This window comes from Alosa pseudoharengus, unplaced genomic scaffold (assembly GCF_046254945.1).
Source record: "Alosa pseudoharengus isolate Yale_2024_CS ecotype anadromous, Long Island Sound unplaced genomic scaffold, YU_APseudo_1.1 YU_APseudo_1.1_scf_3, whole genome shotgun sequence".
Classification (NCBI taxonomy): domain Eukaryota; kingdom Metazoa; phylum Chordata; class Actinopteri; order Clupeiformes; family Clupeidae; genus Alosa; species Alosa pseudoharengus.
In genome coordinates, this window is record NW_027468718.1 from 37,274,094 (window position 1) to 37,300,633 (window position 26,540).

At 38.8% G+C, this 26,540-nt stretch overlaps 1 protein-coding gene across 4 annotated transcripts in view; it reads left to right on the forward strand.

The window, feature by feature from the left end:
- The window catches only part of vwa8 (von Willebrand factor A domain containing 8), an 833,026-nt gene that overhangs the window by 39,282 nt on the left and 767,204 nt on the right, over nucleotides 1–26,540 (forward strand). For all 4 annotated transcript variants that reach the window (XM_076264210.1, XM_076264208.1, XM_076264211.1 and 1 more), the window contains exons 8-14: nucleotides 1,382–1,490; nucleotides 10,417–10,521; nucleotides 14,292–14,420; nucleotides 14,804–14,938; nucleotides 15,138–15,215; nucleotides 17,912–18,072; nucleotides 19,550–19,663. In XM_076264210.1, the coding sequence (XP_076120325.1) occupies nucleotides 1,382–1,490; nucleotides 10,417–10,521; nucleotides 14,292–14,420; nucleotides 14,804–14,938; nucleotides 15,138–15,215; nucleotides 17,912–18,072; nucleotides 19,550–19,663 (831 nt within the window). The remainder of the gene's footprint in view (nucleotides 1–1,381; nucleotides 1,491–10,416; nucleotides 10,522–14,291; nucleotides 14,421–14,803; nucleotides 14,939–15,137; nucleotides 15,216–17,911; nucleotides 18,073–19,549; nucleotides 19,664–26,540) is intronic.

The following is a 26,540-nucleotide window of genomic DNA, read 5'->3' on the forward strand; positions in this document are numbered from 1 at the left end:
TATCAGTGTATGATGCTTGCATGAGGGAAACATCCCAAAACAACGGCACCCATATAACTGCTGTTGTTTTGAGAAGTATTTCTCATGCAAGCATCATGCAACAATGCAAAAACAATGAAACTATTGTAGGCCTAATTATATTTTACATTAGTAAAGCAGTACTCTGATGTGCATGCTTTCACAAACGTTTGTGAACAATCTTAGCACTTTAAACATTGACTGTTTTGAAGTGCATGTATAGCAATATAGTATAAAAATAATAATAATTGTGAGCAGCAAGGAGGCATCATATGATCATTTAAACAAGTTTTATGACAAGGTCGGTGAGGATGGGAAAAATTGTACATTTGTGCAAACTTTGCCCGCACTTCAGTCACAGTCATTATTCATTTAATCATTAAATAAAATACAGTACACGTCTTGGTTCAATAGGTTACGTGCAGTCATTTTAATATGTTTTAATAAACATTGAACCAGTCCGGCCCTCGGCTTATAGCAAATTAGTTTTTTTGGCCCTCTAATGTATTTGACTTTGACATCCCTGCTTTAAAAAAGGATGTGACCGCACAGACTGACCTGCATACACATTGATTGGCTTTAACCCTAGCAACCAACTCTATAATGTCAACCTAGCAACCAACATGATTACCCTAGCCACCGTGTTATTTTGCATAGCAACCACCATATCTACCTTAGCAACGCCCTAACAACCATCCTAATTACCCTAGCAACACCCTAGCAACCATCCTAATTACCCTAGCAACAACCTAACAACTCTCTCTAGAATGTCAACCTAGCAACCAACATGATTACCCTAGCAACCAGTATAGCACTTTACTCACTTTATTTATGCATTTTGGCTTGTTGGATGCTTTAATGCAGATAACTTTTGATCTGTGTGCCCAATTTTCAAAAATGAGGTACCATTGCAATCCTTTTGGTGCACTGCACCTGGTCAATCCCACTCTTGCAGTTTCTCAGAGATGCAATTCTAGTTGTTACTTAATGTAGTCTTACCAACTTTTTAAAACTGCTAACTCTGAATTTTTTAACTTTTGTATTACTTTATTTTGTAATTTGCTTTAGAGGAAAGCATCTGATAAATTCCATGACCGTAAACATAACCATATAACTTGCCTGTACAACTATATTATTATGCATTGCTATGTAATGTAAGCAATGCTGATTTAGCCCTCTTTGAAAACAATGTTGAAGTGGTTGTTTGAGTATGGTGTACATTTACTACAACCCAATTAAAAGTTAGTTGAAAAACTTTGGATCATGTAATTAATTAATATTAACTGAGCTGTGTCAAAATATCAAGGCATTTGTTGCTGACCATGAGGTCAACTGGGCTGATATTCCTTTCCCCTTCTCGTAGGGTATCACAGCTATTGTCTTTTGCAACCACCCTATGTTCACAAGAGTCTGCTAATTTGGCCTTGCCTGATTTCCCTGTGGATAACCTGGCTCCAGCTGTCAAAGTCTTGGTAAGTTCTAGAAATGTCATGATTGGCATTGTTTGAATGTTAATGTAATATTCAGGTGAAATAGCCATTGGTGCTGTGAAATAATTGACTTTTGAGGTGATGAGCGACGAGTGACAAATTGTTGGCAGTGTATGTAGCTTGGGTCAGATCGAAGATCTTAACACTATACGGACAGTCTAAACCATTCTCAGTTTCTCCCTGCATTCTTGGAGCCCTCATCAGGTTTGATTGATTAATCCTTTTTCAAGGTCTGAATATTCACATTAGGCTGTCAAATGCAAATGTTTTTTCTTAATCACGATTAATCGCTGAATTTTAATAGTTAACCACAATTAATTGCATGTTTTATGATTCTATTATTATTTTTATTAGTTTTAAGTCCATATTAATAATGTAAAGCATTTCTTACCAGTGTGTCTTGATCAAATGAATGCAAAGAAAGTTACTTATATGAACTTAACTTCAAGATTTATTTGATTTATTATTTTTTTATTTGATTTATTTGATAAGTTTTGGCAGAACTGACTCAGTGCACACGGGTAAAAAGTCAAGCGAGTGCAAGATGTTTTGTTGATTATCGTGTCTGACCTTAACAATAAAGACTGCCTCTGTAGAATGCAGTTTGGGGGAGGAGAAAAGAAAAGAAAGGAAAAGTGGAAGAGGAATGAATCCATAGTGTTGGAAAAAGTGGAGCTGTGAAGAATAATAGAAAGAGGGGTTTAGAGTCTGAAGGGGAAGGGGAAGGGTATTGTAGTTGTAGGGAGTCACTTGGAGGCTCTAAGGGTCATGGGTTCGAGTGGGCTCAGTAGCCAAGTTAAATTTTTAAGAAAGATATATACAGTGGGGAGAATAAGTATTTGAACCCATGCTAAAGTTGACTAAAAAGAGGAATATAAAATAATCTGTTAGAAATTGATCTTAAAGGGACACCAGGCAAGCCTGATGCTTTTTCTCTACGAAACTCCCCCTCGCTCGGTCTGAAGCTCTTTTCCTTTTCTTTGCGTCTTCCGTCAAGGGTTTTCGCTGCTTCTTCGCCGGCTCTGCCATTATACACACGTTTGCAACAATCTCTAGCGTTTTGTTAGCCTGCCTCTGTGCTGTAAACTGATACTGCTTCGGTCGGCGGGTAGGATACACCGAACTTGCAAGTGGGATATTCTTCCTACAGGCAGTAGGGGCGGGCGAAATAGCCTTCATTCGCCCCGTAATGAGTCATTTAACCATATACCGACTTAAGAAGATGATTAATTAACACGAAAACGTTGCCTGGTGTCCCTTTAATGCCTTAATTAAAAAAATATATTAAAAATCCAACCCGAACACCAATTTTAGTGAATGAAGAATGTATCGTAAATAAATAAATGTTCTTCCTTAAAATACAGAGGAAATAAGTATTCGACCCCTATGTTAAATTCCTATAGAGGCAGGCAGATTTTTTTAAGGCCACTTATTTCATGGATCCAGGATACAATGCATCCTGATAAAGTTCCCTTGGCCTTTGGAATTAAAATATCCCTACATCACCACATACCTAGAGATTGGCATGGTGTGTTTTTTTTTTTTTTTTGTTAAGTCTATTAGCTGGTTTGATGTTCATTGAGTTCAATGCAAATCGAACCAGCTAATAGGCTAACTGAAAAATACACCATGCAAATCTGTAGGTATGGTGAAGGGTATGTGATCCATGATGGCCTTGAAGTCTGGAGTTAGTGAATTAGCTTAAATTAGTTTATTGTGTGCTGATAACCAGCAACCACAGATGGTAAAAGAAAGTAGCAAGCAGGGCATGAAATTGGCACCCGCCCACACGCCAAATGCGGGTAACTTTTGTGATTGGCGGGTGAAACTGTCAATCTACCTGCCACGTTGGCGGGTAGCCAATAAGACAACACAACACTGAGCAAGGAGATGCACTGTAGGGATTGCCGTAGGAAATGTACTCTTTACTCCGCTACATTTTCAATTGCCTTTCGTTACGAAAACAAGTTTATTATTGGAGAAAGTATCTCAAGGGAGAAAAGAGCACCTCTCCCCGGTACACAACGGCGTGGGAGAAAAGAAACAGGGCTTCAGAAAGCATTGCTACGTTTCCCCGCGATTATAAAAGTAATGGCTGGCCTATGTAGCCTACTACACAGAAGTAGATGTTCTATATAGCTAACAACTCAGTTAACACAATGACGTCCTGCCAGTTGCTGCATCTTCTGGCGAGGCTGCCAGAGTGCCAACGAGACTAGAGGTATGACATGACACGGAAACTTCCACATATATTCATTTCTGGCCAGCATCGTTCAACAAGCACATTGGACAAGGAAAGTAGGCCTACAACTTAATTTACAAGCAAAGCAAATGCACTGGAAATCGAGCATACAAGTTAGAAAAAGCCTAGCATTCATTTATATAGCCTCAATGTTGCAGGACATGACATGAGACGGTCGGCTGAGAAAACAGATAGCCTGCTCTGTCGCTCTGGCCGAGTGGATATGCCTAGGCTATTATAGCCTAAATATAGGTCTACCCATAATATAGCCATTGTTTTTAGGTTACATTGTCTGTATGGTTAAGTTATAACCAGACTTCTAGCAATGCAAAGCAGAAGAATCAGCTGCAATGTATTGGAAGACTGTTTTTCAATCCATAGCCACGTAATGCTTATTCTGGCTATGACAAAGTATATTAAATAAAATATATTTGATTTGGGCTTTTAAAATATGTTTGACTATATGATTAGCCTACAGAGGAGGAGAAAAGCAAATAGGTATAAAGGATACTTTTGTATCCCTTTAAAGGTCCATCAAAAATATAAAAATGTAGGCCTACAAAAAAGTAACTTGTTAGGCCTACTTGAGTAATTTATTAACAAAGTACTTTTTTACTTTTACTTGAGTACTGTAATGTGTATTCTGTACAAGTTCAAGAACCATTCTTATGCATTTTCTGAGTCGTTCACCTTTATTTTGGGCACAAAATAATTTTGGCTGGTAAAAAACCACTGTGGCAGGTGGATTTCAAAATTCACCTGCCACAGTGGCTGGTGGCCAAAAAAGTTAACTTCAGGCCCTGGTAGCAAGACTACAATTTCTTGTACAGTTGCAGAGTTGGGAAGTTATAGTAGGTCAACTTGATGTGAAGACACATATAAATTGTCTCTCGTTGTATACACGGACGCAGTTCCCATTTCTGCAAATCATACATAATTACAAGGAAAAATACGAGGGATCATTGTGGTGTCCATGAAGATGTGGGAAAATAAGCATAAATCTAGCGTACACACCATTTCCATGAATCATGGATGTGTTGATGACATAAATGAGGAAATATTAGAGGACTTAAGGAGACGTAATGTTGAACTGCATATGCCATCATAATAGCAATCTGCCATGGAACAAGCGCGTCCTGTTGTTAAAGGGAATGTGAGATGATGCTCTGATTGGTTTATTGCACGTTACGCCTAAACCACACCCATGAGTAATGTAGCTACTTCAGACCAACCCATTTTAGATTTGCATCAGGGCGCAACAGTCATTTATCCCGTCGGTAAAATAGCAACAGCGCCCAAGATCCACCCACAAAGTTACTTGCGCTTTGCGCAAAGATACTTCCGTTATAGGTCATCAAAATAGAGCCCAAAGACACAAACACGTCTCACATAGGCACACACGCGCACACACATAGACACAACCATACGCACAAACAGACACACACACACACATAAAGACACAAACACATGCCACACACACACACACACACAGACACACACAAACACATACACACACAGGTAGTTTTTACTACTCTTATAATGTTACTGCTACTACACTGCACATATCTGTACATGTTGTTCATACATTATTCATAGTGCATATCCATGTCTATTCTGCTCTTATAAGGTTACTGTTAATACACTGCACATATTTATGGTTAATTTATATTACTTTAAACCATTCCACCTTCTTAACTGTATACTATTGTCTACACTGCACTATATATCTTATACTGTTTATGTACCACTTGCCTATACTGTGTATCACATAGCACTTTTCTGCTTTTTTGCATTTCTGGTTAGACGCAAACTGCATTCCGTTGTCTCTGTACTTGTATTCTGCACAATGACAAGTTGAATTTAATTGAATCTAATCTTATCAAATGTTGTGGACAGGGCTACGTTCGGCTGGCTTCCAGGCTACTATTCTGCCCTATTTCTTACCTGTTGTGCATAATTTGTTCCGGTACCGACCCAAATCACTCGTTCAATCACTAATCTCAATGTAAAGTCAATCGTAGCCGAGTCATTGTGCTAGCTACATAGTCATGGCATACACCATTGGAAAGCCCAGAGCCTCAGGATTCATTTGAGACCCGTCTCGACTGAATGAAACCCATCCCGAATGGCTAAAACCTACAACTTGTATCACTAGTCACGTTCCTAAATGCCCCCCACCACCACCGTGTCTCCTCACATTACAGCCTTTGTGTACATCCCGGGCTTCATGCTACCCCAACATCCTTGGTGTCATACTGTTCACAAGAAGCACGAGAATCCGAATATCCACCGTGTTTTGTCGACATTACGTTTAGAAGATGCATAATTCCACCCAAACAGTACCGTTTCGTTTGTAAAAAAACAAACGATAACTTTTCTCTGACAGAAAACCACATAGTTCGTATGCTTATCCTATGTATCACCGGGATTCACACTAGGGGTGGGCGGATCGATCTAAATATCGATAGTATCGATGCCAACACTGGTATTGGTATTTGATCGATACAACTGTAATTGAATCGATATTTTAATTTAAATATCTCTCCTCTACGTTCACTAGTTGCGTGTCTTCCACCTCTACAATCCTGAGCGAACGCTGCTTTCACATCTTGCCCACTTTGCTCCTCCTCCCCCTCCTGCTGCTCTGCTGTGATTCGTTGTTGTGTCGTCACGTGACTCACTGACACAACGCGCAGAGGAGCAGTGAGGCTGAATGAGAGATCAGGATGGCCGAGAGGAAAAGTGTTGTGTGGAGCTATTTTACGGCACTAATGATAGTACTGCAACTTGTGATACGTGTAAAAAGAGCATTCGATACTGTGGCAACACTACACCCTATACAAACACTTAAAAATGTCAAGGAAAATGCTGAGCTACAAAAACGAAGAAATGAGGAGGGAAATCCATCCACTTCCAGACCCCCGGCACAGAGACAGAGTTCGTTGGGAGAGTCATTTCAGAGAGGCAGAGAATACCCAGGTAGCTTGTAAGAGTAGGCTAATATTATGTTAGCATGTCATATCCTGTCTTCAGTTAGTGTGATTGCTCAAGAATAAGACATCGCGAAGCTGAGAGCAACCTGACGAACTTTAATTCTTACATTTAGACCTGGGCTGTATTCACTTATCCTGCGCGCCCCCTCTAACATTAGATTACATTTGTGCAACTTGTGCACTTGTTATTTAGGCCTACTACAGCCTAACGGTGTGCTAATATAATGTCCATTGTCTAGCATGGCAAAAACCTTTGAGCTGTTGTCTAAGATAACAACTGGCTCGTCCATATGCTTGCATATAGGCTATCATGCACTCCTGATTGCTTCCATCTAGTCAAGCATGTCCATCATTACCGCATATATTGATAAACTAGAAAATAAACATGAATGTTGTTGAGCAATCACACACATTTTGTTGTAGGCCTAGTATAGATCAGACGTTCAAATAATATATGCAGCCCATTGAAACGTGTTATCTAAACATAGTATTTTTTGCTCATGTGACCTGCTATATTTAGGCTAAATTAAAACCAGAAAAAAGGGAGAGATTTTTGTTATTCGTTATTTATTTAATTTTTAAAAAGACTGTACAATTTGGTTTGCATTTATTCTACAGTGCTTAATAACTAATAATTCTGTGCACTTCAATACATTAATAAAAACATATTGCCTAAGATTCATTCACCTCAGAAATAATGACATCCTGCTCTCCCCTACACAAAAGTATTTAGTGAAAAAAGTAGTGAAAAAAGTATCGTATTGGTATCGGTATCGGCAATACGGACCCTATATGTATTTGGTATCGGATCGATACCAAATTTTGCAGTATCGCCCACCACTAATTCACACCACTCAGCGTGTTCAGGAAGCTCTCCTGAGTACGTAGACACCAGTGACAACTTTGTGTGACGTACCGTTGTCGAGAAATACGTGTTAGAAGGATGGTAGCCATGCTAGCTGCCTAATGGACAAGTTAGCTTTGATTGACAACAGCTCTGGCGTATGACAAGCTACGAGGATGGTTCAAAGATCGTCTTGTAGCCAATGAGTAGACCTTTCGAATGACGTATGGTACAACCCCCTCCGGTGAGGGGAACTCTGGGAAATTGAGTTCACCTTCGTTGTGCGTAACGATAGCTTACTAGTACGACCGGCTCGTCAGAGGAATACAGTCGCAATTTTTACAGTTAGATAGATAGATAGATACTTTATTGATCCCCAAGGGTAAATTAAAGGATCATTTGGATCTTTTGAAGAAGAAGAAAGTAGAAAACATGCCGAAAAGAACGTGGAGGTCGAACCAGCTGAGGAAGGTACCAGCAGATTGAGTGAAAGTAGAAAAAGTGATGAGATAAGTGACATTGAGGAAAATGAAGTTTCAGAAGACTCTGAAGGATTCATGGACTTCTTAGAAGGAAAGGACCCCGACTTTGAATGGTGAGTAAACACTATTTGTAACAAAAACTCGATATATGGTATGTTTATGTATAATACATTGCAATGGAGGAGGGGATGCAATCTACCTGTGTGTGTGTGTGTGTGTATGAGAAAGAGAAAGACACACACACACAGGGGGATGGGAGGTGAGAGGGACCTAGGTGTCATGGGGGAGGGGATGCAATCTACCTGTGTGTGTGTGTGTGTGTGTGAGAGAGAGAAGCAGGGGGAAGGTGAGTGTCCTGTATTAGTCTGAAGGAGGGGGGGGGGGGGGGCTAAGGTGACTGATATGTGTGTGGGTATAGTTTGTACTGGAGGTGGAATGAGAGCATGGGCCTGTGGTATTGTGAACATGCAGTCATGGAGGGAATGCAAATGTAGTGTGCATTGAATGTGCTCCTGTGTGTATATGGTTTGATTGTTTTGTCTCTGTTCTCTTCAGTGATAGTGATGACAACTTCAGCGATGAAGACTGGCACAGTGCACAGTTTGCCAGCTCAAGACACCATTTTTGTGTGTTCTACTCTGCACTTTATTGCATTCTATTGTGTCATGTAAATAGTTACCCCCACTCATATTTTGTTTTACTTTATGTTTGCACTGAAGCAATTTTGCTGCTCTTCACCTATTTTCATATTTGCCTTTTACAAATGTTTGCACTACTACAAATTTACTTTTACAATTACAAATTTGCACTATAGCACATTGTTTGTCCTTTTTTTATTGAAATTCTTGAGGCGTTTTGGCAAAAGTAGAGTTTTGTGTGAAATAATACCTCTGTAATACAGTACCACAGCCATCTCTGACTGAGCCAGATGCAACCCCCTGGGTGTCAGCTTTCATTTGAGACCAAGATCATGATTCTAGGCCAGCGGTTCCCAAACTTTTTCCCCCGCGTACCACCGCCTACATTCCAACTCGGCTCGCGTACCCCCACCATCCGACACATAAACACATAAAAACGTAACGCATTCTAGAACCCCCCCCCCCCCCCCGCGTTGACAATATTTGTCCGTTTACCGGTTTTAGGTGTGTGCATTTGGTCACTTAAAAAGTTATGAAAAGTAGCCTGCATAGTAGCCAGAAGGATGTATTCGTTTGGACAACATTAGGCTATACAGCCTAGAAAGACTAAACAGGCTACCTTTAGTTTGTTAAATGTAAAGCCTAGCTTAATGTTACCTTTCTTGCCCATCTGAAATAACTCCTAGCTTTGCTCCTTCCCTCCTTTCTGTTTTTGCTGTTTTCAAAAACCTGTTATATCCGCGAAACTTTCCCCCCACAGACCACGGACCATCCAACGCATTCAAAAGTAGCCTAACGCATTCTATTAGCTATTCCAGGCGTCATGTTTAATAAGCTGCCCTTTTTTTGATGAACACATACAGAGTTTATAAATGATATCCTTTAATTTCATGTTTCCATATCATTATGACCTGATTCGAAATTATGTATTTATTTATGAATTAATTACAAAAGATTTAAAATTTTCATTTTACACCTGTCCGCCATAGCCCTTTTCATCTCGCGTACCCCCTAGAAGCAGCTTGCGTACCACCGGGGGTACGCGTACCACAGTTTGGGAATCCCTGTTCTAGGCCAAGGGGTTCTTCTGTTATTAGACTTTCTTTGGAGTATGCGTTTTGGGTAACCAAAGGTCCTTTTTGGAGTCTCCAAAAGGACACTGAGCAAAACACATATGCATTTCCACACAAAAATGGCTCTAAAGGGGTCATACTTCATTGTACAAACATTTCCTTAGATATTTATCTTCACAACACCTGGGAGTGGGCCTCTGATGTGTTTCAATGGCAATTTTAGGGACTTTCACATCTGAAATGTGGCCATTTCCAGGGATTTACATAACCGCCTGAAAGAAAAAGCAATATTCCAGCTACTGTAGCACTTTGACAGTACATAACAGAGTAATTCTGACTGTTTCTAAAAATTCTACAAGGTCTCAGCTTTCAGGGGATACCAGGCATTTGATAGGTCACAGTATGAGGACACAGGAGCTATTACAGTAGACGCTGTGCAATTTCTTTCTCTTTTGTCAAAGAATTTTGAGCTGCATCATATAAATGAAATATGCTACACAAATACAGTGTTACTATAATAATAATAATAATAATAATAATAATAATAATAATAATAATAATAGTTTGTTGTTGTTAATAATAATAATACTTGAATGTGTGTTTCTGGTAGTTTGATTTAGAATTGTGTCTTTCCAGAATCTTTTCTCCATGCTATCCCCACCACAGCTCATCCAGAGATTGTATCCCTATCACATCATACTTGGCAAAGAGGGGCGCACGGCTGTGGAGGGATTACTCCATGTAAGGTGCACTGCACACTCATATGCACACAAACACCTGTCAACTCAGACAAGCAGACCTGTTCTATAATTAAGCAGTTATAAATTGATAAGGGGTGGGTATTCATAGATGTGGTGTATGGCAGGTGTATGGCATAATAGATGAATGCCTGCAGCTATTCATGAGGCTGAAGGCAAGTGCAAAGAAGCTGTTTCTGTCCAGATATCCTCTAGAGTTAACATGCAAAATAGCTAGCCATCAAGCCAGGCTTTGGTGTACGATGTTCTACCAGAGGGGAGGAGTTGGAAAAGATTGTGTCCAGGGTGTAAGTGATGAAGTACCGTATTTTCCGGACTATAAGTCACACTTTTTTTATAGTTTGGCTGGTCTTATAGTCCGGTGCGACTTCTGTATCAAAATTCCTGCTGACTGACATGAATCTCTGCATGAACCAAGGTAACATTACCGTCTACACTCTAGGCTTGTGACTCGCTGGCTTGTTATGTTAATTTAGCCTATTCAGCTTCCCAGGCACTTCCCATGTTCAACACAGCCAACCGCTAGCATTTCGCTAATCGCTAGCATCTAGCTAACAAATTACACAGCAAAGGACAACGGCAGTTCAAAAGAGGGTAAGCAAACAAACCTCTAGTCATCGACTGTGCAACCAGGAACTGACATTTTAATTTCCTTGTTATCAAGCTAACCAACATCAAGCTGGCTAAATAGGGTAGCTAAATAATTGGTAGTTACCTTAACATACCTACCGGACACCTATTCAGCCTGTTGTTCTGTGTGCTATTGTGTAGTTGAATAACTTGCCTTTCAAGATTAAATGTCTGTTCTTGGTCTTGGATTTCGTGAAGTAAATTTCTAAATACTTATAGTACAGTGCGACTTATATATGTTTTTTTCCTCTTCATGACGCATTTTTTGACTGATGCGACTTATACTCCGGAGCGAATTATAGTCCGAAAAATACGGTAGTCCTGAAGGGAGAGCAGAAGAGCCCCAACAATTAATGATTTCCACAAACATTGAAAAAATGTAGGCATAATTGCAAATAAAGGCCACCAGGGGAAGGAATTCGCCTTATTCACCCGGTGGCCAGAACGAGGCTAAAGGGTACACTTGCCATTACACCTAAGTCCAGCAGATGGTGGTGGTAATGCACTCCGTTTGCAAACTGCCAAAAAAAACTCACTGAAGAAGAACAGGCCAGTGAACCCTTGTTCTTTTTCGGTGAGCTTTCAACCTCTCGCATGCGAGAACTCTTCTGCGCATATCAATGTGCTTAGAACTCAACTGTAAGAGAACGTAGGGTTGGCCATGGTTGAGCCATTGAATCCTGATTCTGGCCGTATCGGCCACTTCAGAATGTTGACAGAGTAAGAATTCGCAGACAGTGCCTTTTATAAACTCACCATGCAAATATCACCCCACAAGACAGGTGATTGAAGAAGATTTCAGGTCAGTGACGTCACCTAAAGGTGGATTCCCATTGGTTATCATCTCATGTTGTTCTTCAGGGAACCGAAGTTATATACATAACCCTATGTTTTTTTTCCTTTGAACAACCCATTGTCATGATTTGTCTCCATAAAAGCTGATATAACAGTGTCAGGCAGTTATATCAACAGGTATCAGCCTTACTGTCATGACCATTTGGTTGCAACACCCTATAAAGGTCATATGATCCTTTTCTAGATCCCTCACAATAAACAGTTAGCCAAATAGTATCTCTCTCTACAGTACCCTCCAGAATTATTGGTAACTCTGCTAAAGTTGACTAAAAAACGGTATAAAAAATAATCTGTTGGTGATTTATTGTAATCTCACAATGAAAAAATGAGGAAAAATCCAACCTTGAAGGGAAGCAAATGTATTTTGAGAAAAAGGAAAATATCATTACTCAATTATTGGCACCCCTGCCCTCCCTTTGCCAATAAAACAGCTTATAATTGTCTCCTATGACACCCCTTAAAGTTGGAGAATACAAAGCAAGGGATTTAAGACCATTCGTCTTTACGAAATCTCCCCAGATCGTCCAGATTCCTAGGTCCACACTTGTACATTCTCCTCTTTGACTCACCCAACTGTTTTTCTATGGAGTTAGATCAGGGGACTGAGATGGCAATGGCCAAAGCTTGATTTTGTGTTCAGTAAACCATATTTGTTTTGATCTGGACGTTTGTTTTGGTTCATTGACCTGATTAATGATCCAAATGACCAACTTTTTGTGTCTTGGCAGAGATTGACTGATTTCCTTTAAAAATGTTCAGGTTTTTCTTGGTGTTCATGATACCAAGCACCTTAATTATGTTCCCAAGGCCTTTGGGAATAAAAACATCCCCAGCACTGCCCCTCCACCATAATTCTCATTAGGCATGGGGTTCTTTTTAATATAGTCATTTTTCTATGTACGCCAAACACACCTAAAGTGTTTCTAGCCAAAGAGCGCAATTTTCATTTCATCTGACAATATACCACACTTCCAGACAAAGTCACTGTACCATTCAGTAACTCCTGCTGTTTACATTAGCAATTAAATGACTGGACAGGCTTTTACCTGGCATGCCCTCTACATAATCTATTAGCAGTGAGGTCACTTTTGAAGATTTTTTTGGAGGACTTGGTGACCCCAAGATAATACCTTTTTCTGTAACTCTCCAACAGTGGTTCTTATGGAATTTTTTTGCCTGTCTTACCATACTCCATACTGTACGTGGGGGCAAGATAACCATGGGTCTTTGTCCAAGAATGTTTGTCAAATTTCCAGTTGATTAGAACCTTTTAATCATTCTTTTAACTGTAAACATAGGCATTTTCAAGAAAGTTCCCTGGCTTACAAATATCAACACACTTCCTTTTTATTTAAATTTAGTGTAGTCTCTTGTCTTTCCAATGTTGAAAAATGACTAGAGGATTTAGCCTCTGTCACTTTATTTTCATACCTTAGTGAAAAAGAAAGTCATGAACTACTTCTTAAAGTTCACAGACACTCTGATTAACTTAAATAAGTTGAAATTAGATAGGAAAATACTTCTGTTAGGTTTTGTATATAAGATTTTTCTAGGGGTGCCAATAATTGTGAGCTATGTGTTTTTGTTAAAAATATTTATTTCTTTACAACTTTAAGATTTTCTCAGAATAAACTTGCTTCCCTTTTATACCTGTTTTTAGTCAATTTACCAAAGGTGCCAATAATTCTGGAGGGTACTGTATATGGCAGCATCGCTTTTCCAGAGATGTAGGTGTGTAGGCTTTATAATATAGTAAAATGTTTACCCATGTTGTTATCAAAGAATGACTGACAATTCAAATTGTTTTATTGTGGTTTGGAATATGTGTAGTATTCATTATTGACAGCTATAGAATGGTTGCTATGTCTTGATAAGATCAGGTTGCATTCCCAACACTGGGACTGCAAACGAACAAAACCACTAGACTCAATGCAACACAACTGAATTCAGATAGTCAAGAACCAGCATTGAAATTAAACCAGTGTATAACTGCAGACTTAATGTATGGTATTACCCCTAACTATCAATTCTAGAGACAAGATGAAGTTGTTCCCATTTAAATTTATATTCAACATTCAATTTATATTCAACATTCAACATGCCACACTGTTTGAGACTCTTGAATTAGGTATTTTATATTACATTTTAGTTGACCAAGAAGCAGTTTTACAGCAGCCTTATCTGTCAGTCCACACTTTTTATACGGCAGCATTGTTTGGAGGACTAGAATAGTCATTTTATATCTGAAACTATTGTCCTTTTCTTTAGCGATTTGAGCTTTTTGAGTCTCCTGAGTGCCATGTTTCTGAGGTGGTCAACGTGGAATCGGTCAGTTCAAAGATTACAGCTCAAGTGGCTGTTACCATCCATGCTGCAGGTGATAACATCACTTTTCAGGTGAGAGACAATTGAGGCTATTGTAAATATTTGTAGTAAGGATTCCTTGTTACAAATGATCTTATGCATCTACAAATTATGAAATGCAACATTGACTTAATGTCACTAATGTCTATGTACCAGGAAAGTGTTGAGTCATTGAGTTTGTGAGGAAAAGTTTTTGGTTGAAGTTACTGTACATTAGGCTTCAAAGAGCAGGATTATGTCGATGGCTTGGATTAAATAATGTCCATGAGTTGGATTAAAAGATATCTTATTTGTCTGCCTAAATGAATGTGACTAAAGATGGATTTTAAGCCTGTGCCATATACCTTCATATATCTTCATAGTGTTTTTTTTTTTACTTTTCTCTGCTTTTTCTGCCTCTAATCATCCCCCCTCAGGTGCCATGTGGAAGTCGCCCACCCCGTCCACCCCATAGGAGCCTTGGCTTCATCAGGACACCCACTCATTCTCACTTGCTTGCAGAGATGATGCAGTCTCATTTTGTCAAAGACATTTGTCTTATTGGAGCCAAGGTATACTTTGTAAATATCAGGCCTATAAGGGTCATCACTCGCTATTGTAGCTATTCGTAGATGAGAATGAAAAAAATATTAATCTTAGTCTGTTTTCCAATCTTCTGTTATTTTACTCTTCAGGCAATTATGTTTATGAAACGACTATTCATATTTTGTATTTGGTTGGCTCTCTCCTTTTTTGCTTTTCACTGCACAGGGGTGTGGCAAATCTGTTATTGTTCGTGAGTTTGCTGAGATGCTGGGGTATACCATCGAGCCTATGATGCTGTATCAGGTATTTGTGTGCTACTTCATTATAGTCAAAATATTTAATGTCAATAATATGACATTATAGAGCAATGGTTCTCAGCTAGGGGGTTGCAAGATAATTTCTTGAAGGTCGCCAAATTGTATGTAAATAGTAAAAATATAAGAAAGAATAATTTAATTCAGCATTAAACCATCACTTTTCTATGGAGGATGTTTTTGTAACATATCTTTAATTATACGTGTGAATTTATCTTTTCTTCTATGTGTCAATCCATTGGTCAATAAATATGTCAATAATTAAATAAATTCATTCACTATTCTTCAATCTAAATTTCAATTGATTCTTCAATTTTGAAATTGAAGTGAATAAATTGAGAAATATATTGATGTATTTAATTATTGATTCAGTTATTGAATGATAGATTGGCACATGTAATGCAAGACAGATTGACAGTATTTATTGACCAATAGATGGACACATATATTGAAAGACACATAGAATTGACACATACATTTAAAAGACACATAGAATTGACACAAGGAATGAAAAACATATTGACACATATATTGACATATTTATTTATCAATAGATTGACACATATAATGATGTATGTATTTATTTATTGACATATTCAATTACAAATAGATTTACATGTGTACATCCCTCTTTCTGCTAAGGAGGAGGCTGCACTTAAAGAACTGCATAGCATGATCAATGAGCACAAAAACTAGTATCCTGATGGTGCTTGTAATTTCGTGGGAGATTTTAATCACTGCAATCTTCAGAAAACCACTTTCCAAACCAGAGGAAATACTCTCGATTATTGCTACAATAACATCAGAAATGCAGCTGAACCCAAACCCCACTTTGCCAGATCTGACCGCCTAGCAATCCTGTTAAAGCCCACATACATCAAACGCCTGAAAGCTAATCAGTCTCAATCAGAACTGTCAATATATGGACTGATGATGCTCTAGCAAGTCTGTAGGGCAGCCTAGAGTCCACAGACATGAATGTGTGAGTCCGCAGACAACATTCATGACTACACAGACACTGTCAGTTTCTACATCAACTGGTGCACCTCCATCTGTGTCCCCTCCGGATCTGTTTGGGTGCATAACATCGGGGATTTAGAATGTTGTTCTGGCAGTGAGGGGGTACAGTATTCTAGAATTACGTGGCAGTTAGAGTTAAAGGAGCGATTTGTAGGATTGTTACCGAACGTTCTGTAGGCCAAAATCAAAACACTGGTGAACATTCTCTAGACTACCAGACGCGAGCCTCTTCTGGGTTGCCAGATCTAACGTTAATGAAGATTTAGCTAACGTTAGTTGACCTGCAGCTGCTTTAACGTTTCTCCAACCATGACCCAGCTACACATTACGGAAAGAGTGAAAACAAAAAATACCTTTCTAACCAACGTATTTAGCTGAAGTTAGCAATGCAGATGAAGTTTAGCCTAGGCTACCTGTCGTGGAGAAATATGGCCAGCTCTGCGTCAGACTTGATATTCTTCGTTTGATGAAGACGTTGCCATCTCAGGAAGCTCCTCCGATGTCCACTTAATTTGTTTCTTGTTTTAATTTTGGAAATTTGCCTGCCTCTTGTAGGCGTTCATGACTAGGCTACAACTGACAGCAAGTTGACAGTTGGTCTTTGCTAATTTGGCAACACAAATAGGAGGACATGCCAGCCCATTAGTAATACGCTATTCTAGAATTAATCGTTCAAAACATAAACGAAAATTCCAAGAGATTCCGCCCCGTGACTCATTTTTTTCATGGGTTTTACGGGTAATGTTGTCAAATAAGCCATTACTTCAATTCATTGTGTTTCCTTACTCTCTGACAACATATGGTGATCATTTTTGGAATGGTTACAATTTATTTTCCATTTTTTCCTACATACTGATCCTTTAAGAACGTACTACTCAACCGTCAATTTAGTACGTTATGTTTATGGTTATGATTATGGATACGCTTTTGTCCAAAACGACATACTTTGCCTCTCGCCCTCGTCCATTAATTCCGTATAACAGGACACCTCGGCGGCCGTTATCCCTTACTTAATGGCCCTTTATGATGTCATAATGCCCAATAGAAAGTCTATGGGGGAAAATCAACTTATTATTTTGTTAATATCTCAAAAAGTATAAAGTTTACAAAAAGGAAAAATACATAGCATCCATGTCCTCTAGAAGACTTATGTTACAAAGTTTAAATGAAGTTTCTAAGTTAAACGGGTCAAGTTGGGGGGCAGCCGTGGCCTACTGGTTAGCGCTTCGGACTTGTAGCCGGAGGGTTGCCAGTTCGAACCCCGACCAGTAGGCACGGCTGAAGTGCCCTTGAGCAAGTCACCTAACCCCTTACTGCTCCCCGAGCGCCGCTGTTGTTGCAGGCAGCTCACTGCACCGGGATTAGTGTGTGCTTCACTGTGTGCTGAGTGTGTTTCACTAATTCACGGATTGTGATAAATGCAGAGACCCAATTTCCCTTACGGAATCAAAAGAGTATACTTATATACTTATACTTATACTTAAATAGTGCAAACAAAAAGTGGTCAGCGGAATAATAAGAAGCCTAGAAAGAACAGTACAGTGCATTTTCTTGCACTGTAATAATAGGTTACCTGGGGATTACTAAACATTTCTTATGAATCAAGGAATCTAATGATAACAACTTTGTGTGTGTGTGTGTGTCTGTCTGATATACCTTGCTCAGGACATGACCGCTCGGGACCTACTTCAGCAACGTTACACATTGCCCAATGGGGACACAGTTTGGAGGGCTTCCCCTCTTGTTAATGCAGCTCAGGAGGGCAAATTGGTGGTACTAGATGGCATTCACAGGGTCAACCTAGGCACACTGGCCGTTCTCTCCAGGTCAGTTAAGATTCCAGAAACTATTTCCCTTTCAGGTTAAGGGTAAGATTGTTAGCTAATAATTAGCAACACTGTGACTCTTGAGTATGGTAGCCGACGGATGCAAACAACCTGCAATGTATGACAACACTTGCAAATCGACAAAACACTTCAAAGTATGCAAAACACAACCAACTTAAAAAAAACATCTTCATCAATTTGACAACACATGCTCAGCATTTAGAAAACGCGCTGCAAATTCACAACACATTTCAGAAACGTGCTGCAAATTCACAACACACCACAACACAAAACCCAGAGCCAATGAGTTAGATGGACATGTTGGACATGTGAAGCAAAATATATGTTGGAAGGCTGTTTTCATTTGTTTCATGAACTGTACTAACATATCACTTTTGCGCATTACACCCTACTTTCTTTGTCTCCCTCAGTTTCGTTTTCTCTTACTGAAGTAGTTGAACTGCACTATTCTTTATCTTATACTGCTACTTACAGGTTGCAAAAGGCAACAACACGAGTAATTACAGTAGTGGTAATTGAACACAAGGCTACAATATCTTAGAATAGACAAAAAGTGCAATTCAACTACAGTACTTCAGTAATAGAAATGAAACTTAGAGGGAGATAAAGAATGTACCGTTTAATGTGTGAAAGTGATATGTTAGTGCAGTTAATGAAATGAAAACAGCCTTCCAACATAAGCCCGTCGGCCATTGTACATTAGCAGTTTATTACAATGAAATTAAAAGTAATTCTCAGTGAGTAATTCTCTGAATAAGTTGTTGTTTTCCATTGCATAATGTATAATCATTTATAATTTAGATCATTTTCAGACTTAAAGGAACACCACCGTTTTATGAATTTTGGTTATTCACCGTCTCCCCCAGAGTTAAATAAGTGAGCAAAAGCATTTTTGTCTCCATGCATGCATAGTCTTAGTTCGGCAGTGCCCCCGCTAGATTAGCTTAGCATAGTGAATGGAATCTCTTGTTGCCGGATAGCATGTCATCAGTAAAATTGCAAAATGTTTTTGCTCACTTATCTAACTCTAGGGGAGATTTTCATAAATCGATGGCATGTTCCTTTAAAATTTAGCAATTTTAGGCAGGGCTTATGCACGATAATTCATTTAAATAGTGAGGTGAAATGTCTTGATAACTGTAACCACTTGGAATTTAGTTGTTTTTTTTGTGACACAATAACGTAATGTTTAATAAACTGTCAATAGGCCTACACAGTTTTTTTTTATTTGCATAAAACACTGTTATGTGGTTTATTGACGGCCTGTCTAAAAAACTCCCATGTTTTGAAACCTAAATGTTAACAGGTATGCGTGGTAATAAGACAGATACGGTAATGTAAGGAAATGTGGATATGCACTGTCAAAAATAATCTCCTCGTTTTCTCTCCCTTTCCAACCCCCCCCCCCCCCACACACACACACACACACACTCACCCCGCTACCACCACCGTCTAGACTGCTTCATGATCGAGAGTTGGCACTGTATGATGGCACCCGTTTGCTCAGGTGGGACAGGTACCAGGCTATGAAGCAGGAGCTGCAGCTGTCTGATGAAGAACTGCAAAAGAGGTTTGCCATTAGCAATTAGTAGCCTAAGCAGCTAGCCTCACACAACTCTGTGTAGTTGCCTTCATAGATTTGAATATATCTACAGAACCATAAGATAGACTTTTCATACTAACCACACTACCAATTACCTTGAATTAACTATGTTACAAGACAATATGTAGACTTTTCATACTAACCACACTGCCAATTACCTTGAATTAACTATGTTACAATATGTATTCTATTCTTAGAAATAATTTTTATTTCTATGCACACCAAACCAAGCCTTGTCAAACCAAGCGTGGTCTGTTTTGGCTACATAATCATTCTAGACACCACATTGGGCAATTGACAGGGCAAATCTATGGAACTCAATTGCAAAACAGGCTCTGAGTGAGTGGAAATTAATGAAAAAATGAACTGCATGAGGTAGTGCAAATCACACCACTTTCAAGACATGACAAGTGGTGTTGAAGTTTAAATAGCTCTAATATAATGTGTAAGAAAGCCAACAGTTTCATGGGCAAGATTGTATGTTACTAAAAAGGGCACCACAGCCAATGCGAGCCAGCATTTAAATATTTGTGAGTGATTAATTTAACACTCATATAACTTTAGCATCATCTTATTTGATCATTGATCTCATTGCATATTATGACCGCCGCTAGCGAAGCGGTCATATAAGGATTGTCAAAGTTTTTTTTTTTTTTTTTTTTTCCCTGTCATCTACTTCCTGAATTTTTGGTTAACGATACCCGGGACACCGAACCACCGGGGCACATGAAATTTGGTGGGTATGTAGCCCCACTAGACTTTTACGCGCTGGCCCCCCCGAAACCCAAATAATGCAGTTTTTCCTAAATAACTACCTGAACCGTGGCACCGAGGATGAAGAAATTTTTATGGTATGTTGGTCTCAAGGGCCCACATCAACCTATCCCATAATCACTCATTTGTGATTTGCACCCCCCGGTGATTTTTGTGTGAGCATATCAGTGAACACCCCTGACCACTCGGTGAGTTTCACGTCTTTGTAAACGAAAGTTTAATACGTTTTAGAAAGATTGTTCCAGTGCACCTATGCAGCGTTGTGGAGGTGGGGGGGTGCTACCACAGAAACTGAAAATTCTCAGGACAGCAGCATGTGTCCAAATGTCAATCTTAAACGTTCTATTTAATCATAAACTATCTGAAAACAGGGCTTTAAGTGTAAAATAGCGAACTTGTCCTTTAAGATGTTCAGAACTGCACCACATTTTATGTGTATGATTAACCTGACATTCTCTGGGGGTATGCCAAGTTTCGTAGAATTTCATCCATGGGGGGCGGTCTAAAAAAATTAAGTTGTGTACATTTAGTGACTGTACACTCATTGGCCTGTAGATGGTGGTGCACACATATACACACACACACACACACACACACACACACACACACACACACACACACAGGAACGCACATACCATCAGTATCGGCAATTAGAACGTCCGATACATAATTACAAATTCAGTAGGATTAAAGGAAAACCAAATATTCATCATAATAATTTGGCTGCATTTCCAGTATTGGCGTCACGTAGTCGTTTGTCCACCAGATGGCGCATCGTTGCAGTGAGACGTAATTTTTTTGGAAGTTAATCTAAAGTGGGTTAGAAAGACACTACGCTTCCTACAAGGACAAGACTGTAGTTTTCCGCAGAGAACGTCTAATAAGGGTAGGATGATTTCTGCATGACATGTAATTCCCATTTCTTCTTGAAGCCGAAATAAATCTGAGAATGTTTATCGGACATGCTTGGTTTTTACTGCAGGTAGGCTACGTTAATATTAAGTTATATCAATAGCCTAGAGTAGGTAAAATGATGTTACCGTTAGCATTGGTTGAGTGATGGAGGCCAATTTGCAGTGGCGGACCGTCAAGGCCTTCAAGGCCTAACTTTTTTCAAACGAATGAAAAATAATAGTGTCTTTAATAACATTTTACTTTACCATTTATTATTCGCTTCTTCTTCTCCTTCCCGATCGTTCTTGACTAGACTACTACCATATCCTACCACTGTCCGCTATATTTGATTGACAGATTGTGTGAACAAATAGTGAGGGCGTGCGATACATTTTAATCCAATCGCATGTCTTCCCTTGTTAAGGCCCGCATCAGGCCTTCACAAGGAATCACTGCGTTTTCGGTACCTAAGCAACCATTAGAAATCATATGTTTGGATTCGGATTGATTGATGGCTACATCTGACTGATTAGCCAATCAAATCGACCTATTATGGCGAGGAAGGCAGGTCTGACTGCAGTTGGGCCTGCAATCAGAGAATGTCTAATAAGGGGAGAACCTTCACTCTCGGAACTCTTCCGGTGTGGTACTGCATCTAGGGGTGCTCACGGGTGAGTCCAGAATGAATGGAGGTCTATGGAGCTGTACCCCTCAAAATCCACTTTTCTCGGGATATAATTTTTTTTCAAGTAATTTGAATATTGTATTTGAAAGGGGAGGCAAAGACAATACACTTGGTTGAGTATTATATTTTTTAAAGTCACTTAATTGTTCTAAAAAGCCTTTCAAACGTGCCAATGACGTCATTCATTAGCATGATCATAGCATAGCATAGCATCAATGCTAGCGTGTTATGGGCAACAACGACCCAACCTGTAAGAAAACGAAAGGACATGTGTAGCACTTGTGTCACTGTGACCTTAAATAATTACGCTACTGGACCAGTTCTAGGTTCGTTGAGTGGTGTATATTATAGAGATGAGACATGAACGTTCATATAAATAAGTCTGCAGTTTACTGAACAAGAATAAAATTAAATAGGTCAGTTAGTAGGATAGATACAGTTCAATAATATCAATATAAATGGTTCAATGAATATCAATAAATATTTACAGTACAAGATGTAGGTTAATAAATAGATCAATAAATAATTACAGTACAAGTTGTAGGTCAATAAATGGATCAATAAATATTTAAAGTACGAGATGTGTAATAAATAGGCTACTTTCAAATCCTTTAAGTTTAATCTTTTCTTGTTTAAATAAGTTTAAATGGTTTTAAATATGGGTTTATTCTGGTTAGTTTTTCTTTTTAGACCGGTCTTTTAAATTCTAAATAGCTTTTTAGAACAGTTGCTTTAGCTATTTTTAAGCTATTTGTTTCTAGTTTTCTTTCGAGTTATAACTTCTTTCTTTAGGGTAACAGGTAAGTATTTTTAGCGTCCTTAAGTTAGTGTGATTGTTTCACTTTACATAATCTAACTCTTTCTTTAAGGTATAATGGATATATTTTAAATGTTTCTTTTGTTTGTGCAATTGCTTCACTTTTCAGTTTCACTTTAACAGGAAAACATAAAAGAAAAAATACAACACATTAACCAATCCACATTCATACATTCACTCATTCACAATCTATTCAGTATCTTTAAATAACTGTGTTGCAACACTTTAAATAATTTCAGTTCAGAGGATCCGACCTATTTGGTTTGTTCAAAAGCTCCAGTGTGAATCAAAGAATAGCTCAGTTGTTCAGGTCAAACCGTTTCCGAATGCGGTGTTTCAGTCTTTGCCGTTAGATTTCCTTGGGTAGGCTTGCCATCGTGTCCACTTGAAATATCTCAGTTCGTATGCTGTCTCGCAATACGATGAATCATCAAGGGTCCGATCCGTCGTCAAGCTCGTCAAGCAAAAAAACCTGGCCTGCACAACAGGCCATACAGAATGTGTCAAATAAATAAATAAACTCTCACCAGTAAAAACTTTCTAGTGCTTATACTCACAGAGGAGTGCTATTCCTCTCACTACTGACTGTCACCATGGTGACGTGAAATGAACTTGCTTAGCCGTTACTTAAAGCACAAATTAATCGATAAAATGTCAGGGGATAGGGAATAAATATTACATACATTTCCCTTCTTTAACATAAAACATTCATAAACTAGTGAAAAAACTTGAGTAACTGTGTTTTTCTAGGTATACACGTACATTTTACATCGCTAGCTTATTACGCTGTAATATGTTCATTCAATTCAATAGACATTAAAAACACAGTGAAACTCACCAAAACTGTCTTCAAAACACTCTCATCAAAACCACCGATAAGATGTTACTGAGTTGATTCTTGATGAACAATATTAGAGATTTATTAGAGATTTATTTGGAGCTTAATTCAAGGTGTCTGGATTTCTGTGTCTATCGTATTGATTTTCCGTTAGCGTCTGCTGTTTGTGTTCAAAACTAGCTCGTGCATAGTCTAGCTGGGACAGGGTCTTAAAGGGGCAGTGATATTAAATTAAAGGGATGGTTCAAACATCATTGAAAGCATTGAAACTATTACAAAAACAATATTTCAACACGTTTTGTGGGTTCTAATAAATGTATACATAAATAACTTAATGCCTTATTTATATATTTATTGCTCTTTATTCATATAAATATTTATATTATTTATATCACTAATGTTATTTACGGTTCTATTTGAACTGTGGGTTACACATGACTCCCAGATTATTTCACTTTTGATTGAAAATCCATATCCATTTTGCGAAAAAGAAAATAAAATCGGAGGGTTTCAGTTGTTAAATAGGTGAAAACACCAAATGTAGCCATGTAGCTCCATAGGACCCCATGTATTTTGGACTCGCCCGCGATCGCCATCTAGGTGAACTCTGGTGAACTGCAGCCAAATTCGGTTTGTATGGGATTAATAGAGAGTGGGGAGGCTCTCCTTAGAAGGGCTCTGCTGCAATGTTCAAAAAGAATACCCGGAACCGTTCATCACGAATTTTGACGCTAGACAATCTATTTGACTTGAGGAACTTCGTGAGCATGTTCTGTCAGTCAGACTGACATTCACTGGAAAAGTACATGTCACACTGACATGGCTAAGGTTATAGATATGGACAGTATATTGACCGTTTTTGTTTAAAAAATATATATTGATAAGCCTTCATTAAGCAAAATTATATCATGTAACGTTACAGTGTCAACTGGACTACATGTTAGCAAGATGCACATAATGTCAGCTAGCTCTGCACGTAGCTGGTCAGTAGCCTATGCAGGAATTGGTAAGTCTTGTTTCATGTTATTTGATAACATAGACTTAATACATGCTTGTAATCTGGCCCTTTTCTAAATAAAAAAAAAGTGTTTTTGTGCTGCTTGCAAACCGCAGTGCTTGGTTACTACTAGATTGTATGCTATCTTGAAGTTGTGTGCGAGTTGATGTGGCTTTGGTTAAGCTGTCTGGATCGGCATCTACTGAATGTGAAAATTGTAATTTGCCTTGGTTTCCTGCCCTGCTAGTTAGTCTGACTATTTATATATCTGTGTTTTGTGGACATTATTGGTGAAATCAATGGCGTGGCCATCAGACATCATGAAATAGGCAACAAGCAGTAGTAGCATAGGGCAATACATTTTCTGACTTTTATGTTTAATATCATGGTGGTGTGCTGAGACATTTTCTTATCATTTTCTGTTAAGACACTTTCTCATAAATACGTTTGGCAAACACTGTAGGATAGCCTACTGTAGTTCCACATTAGCTTTTGATTAATCAGAGCAGCAGCACAACCTAAAACAGTTGCACTAACGTTATCGTTAAAGCTAAGTAGGAGAGCCCTACAAACAGTCTGAAGCAAGTTTGCTGATGTCAGATTAAACTATTAAAGGGACACCAGGCAAGCCTGATGCCTTTTCTCTACGAAACCCCCCCTCGCTCGGTCTGAAGCTCTTTTCCTTTTCATTGCGTCTTCCGTCAAGGGTTTGTATATCAAATCTATCATGACCAGATTTACCCCATCCAGCAGGTCTCAGGTCAGCTCTTTGCCTCTGATGAAGATTTAGGCAAATTGGCAAAGTTTTGTAAAAACACTCAGTATTACAATGTAACAACTATATGTAGGTACCCACAAATACATAATGCAAGTACAATGATAGTACCTGAGTACATGTTGTTACACAGGTTGTACCACTGTACCTAATTAGGTAGGTACACTGTAACAGCGACACATTAAAATAAAGTGTTACCGCAGATTGTAATGAATATGGGTGATAAATAATGCCTAGCCTAGCAGCCTATTCACTTTGCTGCTGATAAGGATGATCCGGGTGCTATTCGCCTAATAAAGATCTAAGCAATGCGGAATTTAGCTCTGAACATTAATTGATTGTCTAACGAAGATTCTAGAGTGCTACACAGATTTGCGTAAGAAAGAGAAAACGTTTTCCTCCCACCGTGAAATGCTGGGAAATTGCACATTTTAACGCTGAAATGCAAAAAAACTTCAACTTCCCCTTGGTTTCTCAAAATGTAGGCTACTATTACTGAGCAAATAGGCTATCCCTTATTTTCAAAGCCCAATATTGACAGATAATCTGATTTCCCACACAATGCGTTTTAGGCAATGCCAGAGCTGAGATGTAGCGGTTTACGTCATAAACCTGGCAGGAAAGTTCAGAGCGGCGCAGTCAATTTAAACAGCAAGCCGGTAAGAAAAACTATTGTCAAGACATTAGGCAATTAGGCTACTGTGCCCCGGAATACAAAAATAAACTTCAGAAAGACAGAAAGTTTGTTGTACTGTATTCATAGAGTCTCAATGACCGAATCAGTAGATTTACCTGTTGTCAGTTAGTTCGTTCAATTAATTTATTGTAGGCTAGTAGCCTAGGCAAATATGAAATGAAGATGTAACGTGGCTACCGGCGGGATTTTGAACTTGTAGTACAGGGCGATATGTAGCAAAAAAAGGTGTTTGGAACATTTCATATAGATTTTTGCAAATTATGTTTTTTCACTTCTTCAGACCCTATAGTTTGCAAAACTACCTGTTTCCAATTTTTTCCTGGACTGCACAGGTCCAAAATCCAAGATGGCGGATATATCACCAAAA